Genomic DNA, 12,568 nt, shown 5'->3' with positions numbered 1-12,568 from the left:
CAAGCCACATTCCTAGCTGCCACAGTAATCTGAGCAGCCATACTCGTCGACACAGAGGCTCTCCATCGAGACATTCTAGCCTCCCTCTCCTCTGATACCACAATCTCTTCTCATCTTGCTTCCCCCAACCTCCCCAATTCCCACTGGTCCGTTGATGCTGAAGGCCTGTTAAGGCTGGACAACCACATTTACATTCCGGATTCCAACGATCTCCGTCTCCGCATTTTGCGAGACAAACACAACCACCAACTTTCCAGACACTTTGGTCAAAACCGGACTCTGGATCTAGTACGTCATGAGTATACCTGGCCGGGCATCCATAACTTTGTCAAGAGCTATGTCTCCTCCTGCACTTCTTGTGCCCATGCCAAAGTCCCCCATCATAAGCCTTACGGCTTGCTCAAACAACTCCCCATCCCCAAACGTCCTTGGAACTCCATCTTCATGGATTTCATCGAACAGCTACCCTCCTCTTCCAGATTCACTTCCATCTTGGTCGTCGTGGACCACCTGTCTAAACAGTGCATTTTCATTCCTACCCACGACACCATCACCTCTCCGGAACTGGCCAAGCTCTTCCTCCTCCATGTGTTCTCCAAGCACGGAGTTCCTTCCCACATCACCTCTGACAGGGGTCCGGAGTTTGTCTCTCATTTTTTCCGTTCACTTGGTAAGGCCCTTGACATCCACCTCCACTTCACCTCCGGTTATCATCCAGAAGGAGACGGTCAGACCGAACAGATGAACCAGACACTTGTCAGGGGATGGACCCTGGGTCCCCATGACCCCTCTCTCTATAGCCCACAGCCTAATCTGTAACAGCCTAGTCTCAAGGCACAACTACTGTGGGTAAGAAAGTGAGAAGAAGGTTAACTTCTCACTTTCCCACAGTGGCCCCAATATGGCGAAAACTTCCGGGGATACCCGGAAGTCACATGAGGTGGGATCCGGGGTCGGATTGTGCGGCACATGGAGCGTGCGGCACAGGAAGTGCACGGGAAGTGGAGTGGGTCCGGATGCGGGTCCGGGTCCGGGCTAAGTCAGGGTATGTGCCCTGACAACACTCAAGCAGTACCTGCACATCTACAGTAACTACCAGCAGGACAATTGGTCCGAACTCCTGCCTCTCGCAGAGTTTGCATACAACAACACTCCGAATGCCACCACAGGCGTCTCCCTGTTCTTCGCCAACAAAGGCTACCATCCAAACATCACCGTTCACCTGGAGCGAGATCTAACATCAATACGCGCCCAGGAGTACTCTGTAGATCTCGACTCCCTCCATCACTTCCTTCGCAAGGAAATGCACCTCGCTCAGATCCGTTATCAGGGCCCGGCAGACTCCCGTCGGAGTCCTGCCCCAGCTTTCGAAGTAGGAACCTTGGTCTATGTAAAGGCCAAGTATTTCCGCTCCACCCGACGTTCCAAAAAGCTCTCCAAGAAAAACCTCGGCCCATTCGAGATCATTGCCCATGTAGGAACTCACTCCCTCACTCTCTGCCTGCCGGAAAACATGCGAGCCATTCACCTGGTATTCCATGTCTCGCAGATCGAACCCTCCATCCCAAACATCATTCCAAACCACCACCAGCCACCTCCGCCTCCCATAGAAATCGAAGGCGAGATGGAGTTCGAGATCAAGGAGATACTCGACTCCAAGATTGACCAATGTAGACGCAACAAGTTGCTCTACCTGGTCAAGTGGCTAGGCTATGAAGGGACCGATGAGGAGACACAATGGCTCCTTGCCAGCGAACTTGATCATGCCCCTGACCTCATCAAAGCGTTCCACTCTCGGTACCCAGATAAGCCTGGACCCGAAGCCCCTTAGGAACCCTGACTCCTCTCCCATCTCTCCCTTTCTCTCCACTCCTCACTTCCGTTTTCATTTTTTTTTCTTTCTGTAAGTACAGCTCCCCTCACCTTACTAATTCTGGGCCTTCAAGGGTTCAGGCCTAAGAAGGGGATACTGTCATATCCATCCCCAGCCATCGACTTCCACTCCCTCCGATCCCTCCAGTCTACCTCCACTCCTTCTTCACTAACCTCAGAGCTCCTGTATTCTGCAATCACCTCGGTACCTCTCGATGGTCACCACCCCCTCTTTTCAATTTATTACCTATGCCTCCCTAAGTACGGAGCCCCGAAGGCTTCCAGACAGCTCCGACGTCCGCTAGCGCACTCCCGCCTCCACTGGGCAATACACTCGCTTGCCCTGCAAGCCCACCTTCGGGCCTATCCCTCCTTTCCGTTTCTGGGTTATCACCTACCATTCCGTTAACCCTGTAACCCGACTTGTCGGTAATATTCAATCAGCTAATGTCTAACCCTGTTAGCTTGGCTCCACCATTTGCAGGCCCACTCTTGTTGTAACCTTATATATACTCAACTTGTACATAGGTTACACCTCAGTAATAAAATCGACTAGAGTTTACCCCCTTCAGTTCTGGTTGCCAGTTTAGTAAGTTAGGGCACGGACATGTTACTTGGCACAGCGCTCCTGGCATAAGTTGCTGAGGCCAAAGCCCTCCATCACGGAGGCACTCCCTCATCTCAACCTGGTCTCTGACAGATGTGATGAGACTGAACCGGAATATCCAAGAATATTCTACAGGTTACTAGGTGCCTGCATAAGTGCCGTGTGTATTTTTAGATATATTTCTTTCTATATTACATCTGGGTTGCGAGTGAACCGCTGAAGTGGGTTGCTATATTTGGAATGCCGCGTTTACAACAGTTGCCCAAAAATTAAGATTTTATAGTCAGGTGCTATGAATGTGCACTGACTTTGGGACGGGTGTCACTGTTGGAGGAACTGTGTGCTATGAGGGTACTCTAATGGAGCTAACCTGAACAGCCACATTCCTGTGTTAGCGTGGGAACATTCTGGGAGAGCAACTCGCCCAGAATCCACCATGTGACCACTTAGTCACAAGACCTCTTTTATATTATTTCGGACTAACCTGTGCCAGTCCACAGATATATTCATTCATTTGAATTCATTTCCTTTTCCCTCAGTTCTTCACGCATATTAGCTGAGACTGAGGTTAGTTACTACATTCCCTTATTGCTTTATCATTGTAACTCATAATATGTATATTACCTTTAGTCCTACTCATAGGTAATTGTTGGAATATGGGATGGAGTAACCTCCCTGGCATAATGGGTGAGTAGTGTATGGATGCATGCTAGAGGTCCTGGGTTCGATACCAGGCTTGTCCATTTTATGTCATTTGTCCAGTCACCTGGTTTACCTCATTTGGATATCACGGAGTAAGTCCGGGCAGGCAACATGCAATTTCTTCAGTAATATCATCAGTTCTTCACGCATATTAGCTGAGACTGAGTCCTACTCATAGTCCAGCTCCGAGATCAAGTGTCGCTCATCAACAGTCACCAAGAAAGGTAATTGGCGAAACTCTAAGATGCCACACGACTCAACATCACCAAACGTGAGTTGGTCATAGTGTATGCCATTATACCAAGAATTCTAACATTGTGAACCCTCTGAAACCCCATTGAGGAAGCATGTGGATAGTTGCACTGCCACGCGGGGGTACGGGTCCTTACTGTAATGCCCACTGGTCGTTCTTTCCAATCATTATGCCCTCCACGGAGTTTTCAGGTACCCTCGAAGCATCTTCGTAGACAGGAAACGCTTGCAGGTTTGGAGCATTGATAACGAATTTACATGGCATGCCCATCCGCCACCAATGCAAAAATTGCCCCAGTGTCTAGGCATGATAGGTGTCTTATCCCACCTCCAATTATACGCAGTCCGAACAAAGATTGCTTCTGTCTCACATATATAGCTCTTCATCGTCGTCCCAATACACCTTCGATGGGCAGGTGGCCCGCTCAACAAGATAAGTCAGTACGAGCTAACTTGATTGCACGCAATGTAGGGACCCTATCATAACCCTCAAATCCTCTCCCACCGAGTGGGGAGCGTTGAATGTCAATCGTTGGACCCAAGCGCTCCCTTTGCCTTTGAATCAACGCCTAGAGTTTTGCCAGCTATGCGAAGAAGTTTAGGATTGGAACTCCGAACTCCGACTTCCGGAGCCCTACTTCCCTTCCATCACTTTCTCCTTGCCAACTCCCAAGAGGTTATCCCACCTCCGGCTCGGACACCACCTTCGGTCCGACTCCGGAACATTCCGGGTCCGACCCCAACCTCGACACCTTCCAGATGAGTACGCAACACCTATGCTCCCGACTCCGGACCTCCGCTCCGGAATCCTATTTGCATCTCCGTCTCCGGAACCTCCGGTCTTAGCTCCGACCTCGGACTTTGACCCCACCTCCGCTTATACCCATTGTATTGGTTAGCTCATTCCATTTAATTACGTTTGCCAATATTCCGGAGTTTAACCTCCGAGTTCGGACTTTCCGGACTTACTCCGGACCTTGCAACTATTGCATTGTCCATTTCAATTCCGCTATTCTCCCTCATTCCTATTTGGGCTGCTGCTTCCTTTCTATTCAGTCAGCTAGCCATTCCCAACTCCCATCCTCCTTCCTTCCTCCTTGGGCCTTGGCCCTTCATTCCTCCTTTGGGAAACACCATTGAGTCAAACACTTGACCCTCGGTGTTGTTCCTCTTTCCATCTCCCTTTGTCTCCTTTCGTCTTACCCTTGTTCCTTTTGATTCCGGACCCCTCCTTATATACAATGTACCTAGTAACTTGTAACCTCAGTCCGAAATCGACCTGAAATGCCCCCTAGAGACTTCCTGCTCACCTACTGTGAAATTAAGGACCAAATGGACAAACAGCAATGGCACAGCGCTCCGCTTGAGTCGCTGAGGCCAAGGTCCCTCCACGCTAAGTCTCCGATTCCACTCCGGAGTCGTCTGTTTCCGCCCCGTTCTAACAAGCACCAACTCAATCATAACCCATGCTGTTGATATTCCTCTCCACTTCGCTTCCGGAAACATCACCCCCACAACTTTCTTTGTCACATCACTGGATGGATCATGTTCCCTAGTCCTAGGACACAACTGGCTTACCTGCTACAATCCGTTGATTGACTGGGTCTCAAGCAGTATTGCGTTCCGAACTTCTGAACCTACCAAGACAGTTACTCTGAGCTCTCCCCCATCGTCTCCGGCACCACTGCCATCATCCGACATCCAACCATCTGATGTTCCACCAGCACCTCAGTCACAGGCTCCCATTCCTCCATTACCATCTATCAAGTTGGAGCCCGGAGCGGAGGTTGGGATTGTATGGATATGACAGTGCTACCGTCGAATAGGCGTAGTTGTAGGGGTTTAATCTGATATGTCTTCAAGGCCAACTTCTTTACGAATGTGTCGTTGATGAAGCAGTCCGAAGACACAGAGTCTATGAGTGTGGGTACGTTCTCATAGGAGCGGAAAAGTTTATTTTGTGTCCTATCATTGGACAGGGGAGAAGGGACAGGAGAAGAGAAAGAAGAGAAATGGAGAGAGGTGGATTGATCTATGGAAGTAGTCGGAGGGGGCGGAGGAGAGAGTGGTACATCAGCAACACTATCTACTGTCATATCCATTCCTGGCCATCGACTTCCGGCCCCTCCGATCCCTCCGGTCTACCTCCGCTCCTTCTTTACTAACCTCGGAGCTCCCGTATTCCGCAATCCTCTCGGTACCCCTCGATGGTCACCACCCCCTCCTTTCAATTTATTACCTACGCCTCCCTAAGTATGGAGCCCCGAAGACTTCCGGACAGCTCCAACATCTGCTAGCGCACTCCTGCCTCCGCTGGGCAATACACTTGCCTGCCCTGCAGAGCCCACCTTTGGGCCTATCCCTCCTTTCCGTTTCTGGGTTATCGCCTGCGTTTCCGTTAACCCCGCGACCCGACTCGTCGGTAATATTCAGTCGGCTAATGTTTAACCCCATTAGCTCCGCTCCATTCGGCTCCGCTATTTGCGGACCCATCTTCGCTGTAACCATATATATATCCAACTTGTACATAGGTTACACTTCAGTAATAAAATCGACTAGAGTTACCCCCCTTCAGTTCTGGTTGTCAGTTAGTAAGTTAGGGCATGGACATGTTACTAGGCACAGCGCTCTTGGCATAAGTCGCTGAGGCCGAAGCCCTCCGCCACGGAGACTTTCCTTCGTCTCGAACCTGGTCTCTGACATCTACAATGGGTAGAACATTAACCGGAGGGTCAACATTGAGAGGAGAAAATAGACCATTTGAAAGAGAAAAAGAAACGGGAATATGGAGGGAGGATAAGTTGGAGATGGAAGACGCGTTTAAATGCACTTCTTTGAGCGCACGGAGGGAAGAATCGCAACCCCCGGTCCGTGCGGAGTCCACAGGGGTGCGGACTAATTTTTTGCTTCTGTGGAAGCGGATCCTTGCTCCTCGGTCTGGGCCGAATGGGCCTTAGATGCGTGAGAAGAAGACTTGGGACAGTCCTTGACCATGTGGCCAGACTGGCTGCAGAACATACAAAGTTTCTCGTTGAGACGACGCTTATGCTCTTGTGGTGTGAGCTTGCCGTTGTCTCCGAGTTTTGATGAAAGGTCCGGTTTAGCGGAGCTGGCCTTGGACTTCTTATTGTCCTTCGGAGGCTTGCTACCGGAAGCGGAGTTGAAAGAGGAGGAGGAAGGGACGGGGTTGGAATGAGAAGCAGCGGTGGACTTGTCGAAAATGTTAGAGGAGGAGGGTTTCGCGTGACATGTAACTTCAGATTTACGCTCCCAATAGCATGCATCAAAAGTTTGTGACAAGGTGCGAAGTTCCGAAAGAGTAGAAGGTTTACCTACTCTGGCAATATCGTCCTTGATACATTCCGGCAATCCGTTATAGAAAAAATGACGAAGCGCGGCTTCTCTGTAACCATGAAGTTGAGAGGCATGTCAGTTGAACTCGATGACGTACTTATTGATGTGGTGCCCATCCTTCATGTCCAGGGTCATTAGTTGAACTTCGGCGTCGCCCACAGGATTGTGAGGACTGAAGTTGGTTTGAAGTTCATTGATGAACTCTTGATAGTTATTCATCCATCATGGACGAAGCGTAGAATTTTGATCGAATAATAGATCCGGCTCGAACCAATCGAGGGCCATTCCCTTGAGGTAGGACTGCGCGAAGATGACCTTAGCGTGGTCGCTAGCAAAAGCAAGGGGATGGTCCTGGAAATTAAGTTTGCATTGGACCAGAAATACTCGGAGTTCTCGGGGATCTTTCCCGTTGAACTGTTCGGGCTCGTGGACCTTGGTCCGGAGAGCGGAGGATGGTGGAGGTGGTGGACGTCCGGTGTGACGAGCCAAGCTGGCGATGGCTTGGGCTAATTGTGCAATAGCCATGTTGGGGATGGGTTCGGCATCGTCAGTGGTTGGGACAGTGGGGATGGGAGGATCAGCATGAGGAGGGTCGACAAAGTTGGGGACCTCGGAACCGAGTCCAAAGAAGTGAACGGGGTCTATGGGTTGTTCCATGGTGTCTCTGAAATCGGAATCTGCAACTGGTGATCGATTCCTAATGGGACGCATGATTGGAGTCAATGGGAGAGGGGTTTCTAGATTAGAAAAGCTACGAAACTCAACTGGGTTTCTTGCCAATCGACTGAGACCAGGCTGTGAGGGTTCTGGGGACGGTGAGGCAGAGTCGGGAACTAAGGTGCGTAGTTGCGAACGAGTGTGAGGGGCTTTTGGTGCCGTACAAGATGTGTACTAGTCAGGGAGTAATAAAATACTGTCAGAGACCAGGTTGAGACGAGGGAGTGCCTCCATGATGGAGGGCTTCAGCCTCAGTGACTTATGCCAGGAGCGCTGTGCCAAGTAACACGTCCGTGCCCTAACTTACTAAACTGGCAACCAGAACTGAAGGGGGTAAACTCTAGTCGATTTTAAAATGGCGGAGCTGAGTGGAGCGGAGCTAACAGGGTTAGACATTAGCCGATTGAATATTACTGATGAGTCAGGTTACGGGGTTAACGGAATGGTAGGCAATAACCCAGAAACGGAAAGGAGGGATAGGCCTGAAGGTGGGCTTGCAGGGCAAGCGAGTGTATTGCCCAGCGGAGGCGGGAGTGCGCTAGCGGACATCAGAGCTGTCCGGAAGCCTTCAGGGCTCCGTACTTAGGGAGGCATAGGTAATAAATTGAAAAGAGGGGGTGGTGACCATCGAGAGGTACCGAGGTGATTGCGGAATATGGGAGCTCCGAGGTTAGTGAAGAAGGAGCGGAGGTAGACCAGAGGGATCGGAGGGAGTGGAAGTCGATGGCTGGGGATGGATATGACAACATCAGCAAACCTCAAAGGTCAATAGAAGTGATAGACAGCAATTCAATCATCTCAATTTGCTCTATCAACACAATCTATGTGTCAGTCAAGCCTCAATCAGCTCTATCACTGCTACACAATGTACAATTATGTATGTTTACTTCCCACGCATGGTACATGAATCTACAGAAACTGGAAAATAAGGCCGAAACACCGGCAGACTGAGCGACCTTAAACGACAACTGTTCAACAGTCCCTGTGTCAACCATGATGAGTCCCATCTCGTCCTCAGTGATGACAAAAAAGTTGGTCTGATGTGATGTCCCTCGAGTTTTGACATTGAGAGTCAGCAGGAATTCTGCTACTTGAGCCTTCGCTAAGGGTGATGCTGCCATCCCTCTGCAGCCATTCAACATCATGTTTGTCCATGTTGTAAACATACTGTTCACATGAACAACACAGGTAGAGTCGGTTTGTCCAAGACTTGTTGCATCCCAATGGCAAGTACTTCTGAAGGGAATAGCTTGGTGTTTTGGGCAGTTGCTCCATTAGCATTAGATTTGGAGGGGCTTGTTCATGTTTCTAGTAGTCTCAATAATTTGATAGCAAATTTTTGGACAAGCTTACCCAGCGGCTTCACATCCAAGACCCATTTTTTGATCGTGTTTATTGCCACAATGCACGTCTTCATGTCTAAAAGAAGATCAGGCCCCTGGGTTCCCGAAAAATTGAACAACGGACCTTAATGCATTGTCAGCTGAAGCAGAATGTTAAGTGCATTGCCTTGCATTGAGGTTTCAAGAGTGCGAAGTCCTGCAAAGCATTGAAGCTTGGCGCAGCCCTTAAAACCTTCGATTATTCTTGTTAGTCAGTGTTCCAGTGGATCCAAAACTCATGTTAAAGGATCAGTGGCTAGGTTGGCGAGGTACTGGAGAACATGCTGAGGCACACAGAGAATGAGAAACAGCTGTGCAAGCAGCTGCCACGTGTAAGCGCTATCTATGTCATCCACTCGTGTACCCAAGAGAGCCTCTGTCAGGGCATACACCCTGACCTAGCCCATACCTGCATCCACACCCGCACTCGCACCCGCACCCGCAACTGCACCCGGCTGTTGCACTCCCTGCGCGCGCCCTGTGCCGGATGCTCAGTGCGGCTGGATGGCCCAGACCTCGGGTCTTGGGTCTCATGTGACTTCCGGATATCTCTGGAAGTTTTCGATGTATTGTGGCCACTGTGGGAAGATGAGAAGTTAACTTCCTGTCAGGGCACGCCCGCCTGACCCCGCACCGTACTGCACTACCCCGCTATCACTCCCCCTCTCTCCTCCCCCACTTTCCCCTTTCTCTCTATCTCTATTTCTATTTCTATCCTACGGTCGATTTCCCTTTCTCTATGTACCACTACATGCCTAACCCCGCCCCCCCCTGATTGCCGCACGCGCCGTGCACACTCCTGCCTACTGAGCGGCCACCTCCAGGATCTCCCGTGGAGACACCCAGGGAGGTGCAGCTGTGTGTGGAGATGACGTGGCTTCCTCCACGTGACCCTAGCCGCATGTATATAATAGTGCCTGGGGTGGGAACAGAAGAAGCAGCCTTCTTCTCAACTTCCCACTTCAGGTAAGTACCGTAGCTTTCCCCTTTAATGATAATCTCAACTTCCCACTTCAGACTAAGTGGTCGGGGATGCTCACCCCGCAACGGGATCGCCGCTATGCACAGCCGCTATTCATCCCACCGAGTCCCGCATGCAGGGACCTTGCCGCTTTCGGAGCTGTCCCTGACACTTCCTTCTCATCTCTGACCCACAGTAGGCAAGTTGTATATACTTGCCTCTCTTTTATATACCATCTCTGACCCACAGTAGGATTGTGCCCTGGATAGGGCTGGCCAGACCTGAGGCTGTGGGCCATAGGGGAGGGTCATGGGGACCCGGGAGTCGTCCCCTGACAGCCTCTTAGAGCCAAAGCCAGCTAACCACATTGGGCACTGGGGCAGCCTCTGGACCACGGCAAGGTGGGCTCTCATCCCAGAGGATGCACTTACCTTGATGTGAAAGCCTCCATAAGGTAGTTACAGATCATTTGCTGCAGACTGTCATTTCACCCTCCAACCAATAAAGCTGGCTCAGTCTAGTCGACTGCACTGTCTTGCTTATCCCTCCCTTGTGTGCCCGAATCCCCCATTGCCAGAGTGCCGATAGAACTTCGTTGACCACATGTGACAGTTTGCACAAACAGCAAAATCCACATTTCGTGTGATGGTATTGGTCTCAATAATCCATCATTGCTCGCCCCTAGTTCCGGCTTTGGAGTAGATTCAGCATCATGAGGGACTGCAATGAGATTCATATGTGCTCGCTCCAACTGCTTTGTACCAGTCTTTGAGATATGAACCTTGCAGAGTGTATGAAGGATTCTGCCTGTATGATATCAAGTTCTTGGGGCAGCGGTGGATCGAATGCGGTGCTTTGTAGCTGAAGGGCTAGCTCGTCGGCCTCAGTGGAATCGTCAATGGTTTGAGCCACCTCCAACACCTCTGCTGACTGGGTAGAAAGGACACAATCAGCTCTTCTGTCAAGAGATCAAGGAACTTATGTCAAGCTCGCGATTGAGTTTTTTAGGCTCGTACTCCATCTCCTCATCATCCACATTGGACTTCCATGGTGCTTCCTTGGTTGATGGTTTTGATGTAGCCACAGTTGCATGGCTGGATTCGGCTTTCAAGGTGCAGGAGATTCTAAAACTTGTATCATACACATGATGTACGACGAGAGTTTCCATCAGTCATCCTGAACGGAGAAGTGCTGAGTTTTTCTATGATCAAACCTGTAACTAGTTCGGTGGATGAGTCCTGAAAATTGAAATTGGCAAGTGCAGAAACTGCAGAGGATGTGTCAGGACCACTGAGTTCCAGCTTTACACACTTTGGGTGCAAGACACGAAAGGCATTGATGTAGCCCTCTTTGTCTACATTCTGCTTCTGCCACAGCTGTTGACAGCCATATTCAGCATGAATTATTTGCTTGATACACTCAGAGATTCGCTCCAAGACCCTCACAATATCCATGGTAAAGGCCTGACCAACATCTAACCTGCAGGAACACATTCTCAGAGATTTCAACTCGACGATGAAGATAGTGGATTGACCAGCTAACTTAGCGGGACTCCATTTGGAGGTGGCTTCAATAATAAACTGGAGAAGTTGTGGATGGGCCTTTGCAAGTGTGCCAAAGGAGTTGATGACAGCGGATACTGAGTTGGAGTCCCTGTATTGGTGATAAACGGAAGGTGATTGGGAAAACTACCTGATATCACATATGAAGAACTATGAAGAATTGTCATAACGAGCGTGAGTAATTGCGTTCCCTCGGCTTCAAGGGCAATAGCATTAATGAATGGGTGATCTGAGGGGATGAGCGAAATGTTTGGGTCCACTTTGTTTTGCAACTGGCATGAGAGCGAGAAACATCAGATTGAGATGGAATATCATGACAGTTAGTCCTTGATGGGCTTACTCGAGGGTCGCTAACACCCCGTGTCTGGACCAAGATTATGCATTGAGCGAACTTCAACGCCACTAGATGGACTCCCACTGGAGCTGGGGGAGAGGATTCGAGAAACTCTACAATGCGACCCTTAGCGATGGAAAGAACATCCCATGGTTGTCGGTTAGCATGGTTGATACACCTAGACAGGGGAAACACAATCAGGATTGGGGTGTTGATTAAATGAGTCACCAACTCCAGACTCACAAATAACGGAAGAGCAGGGGTATAGTTGGGCATAGCATTGTATAATACGTTTCAATAATTGAGTAGTTGTTGATGTTGCTAGTATGGATGTGCAGGTGTCAGCGCATTGAAGTGCCACTGCAAATACGTTAGACCTTCGGGCTTGTGCCTCTGATAATGAGCTCATACATTGTGTACGAATTTCAAAACTTAGGCGATTCGAGGAAATAGGAAAATGAAACAAATCGATTGTCTATCTCTGGAACACTGTGTTTCGCATGCTCACAGTGGTCTGCAGAAGGGTGGGACATAGTGTTTTTAAAGCCTTGAGATCACTCTCAAGTAATACATGGAGTCCTTTTAGTGCCTGCGTTTGCTCTGGGGAATCTACAGGACATAGATAAGCGCAGCTGAGGGGTCTATTGACGGAAGTGACTGCAGGGTACATACCTCAACAGATAATTGAGTGGACTCACAAATAACAGAAGCATAATGGACACAGTCGACTAGCATTGTATAATAATAGAGTGGTTGTTGATGTTGCTAGTATGGATGTGCAAGTGTCAGCGCATTGGTAAACACGTTAGACCTTCGGGTTTGCGC

At 49.7% G+C, this 12,568-nt stretch overlaps 1 protein-coding gene across 1 annotated transcript; it reads right to left on the bottom strand.

Annotated features, from left to right (window-relative positions):
- Positions 1-10,364: 10,364 nt before the first annotated feature.
- EI90DRAFT_3018920 (uncharacterized protein) lies at positions 10,365-12,024 on the bottom strand (the record flags this gene model as incomplete). The annotated part of the gene is made up of 8 exons (XM_039057277.1): positions 10,365-10,538; positions 10,610-10,805; positions 10,864-10,971; positions 11,159-11,223; positions 11,293-11,486; positions 11,540-11,681; positions 11,750-11,921; positions 11,987-12,024. 8 exons carry the CDS (start codon positions 12,022-12,024, stop codon positions 10,365-10,367), a joined length of 1,089 nt encoding a protein of 362 aa, XP_038912561.1.
- Positions 12,025-12,568: the final 544 nt, after the last annotated feature.

This window comes from Cantharellus anzutake (genome assembly GCF_015039405.1).
Source record: "Cantharellus anzutake strain C23 chromosome Unknown EI90scaffold_49, whole genome shotgun sequence".
In the NCBI taxonomy this organism is placed as follows: domain Eukaryota; kingdom Fungi; phylum Basidiomycota; class Agaricomycetes; order Cantharellales; family Hydnaceae; genus Cantharellus; species Cantharellus anzutake.
The sequence above is the reverse complement of the archived record's forward strand: the minus strand, read 5'-3'. Positions and strand labels throughout refer to the sequence as shown.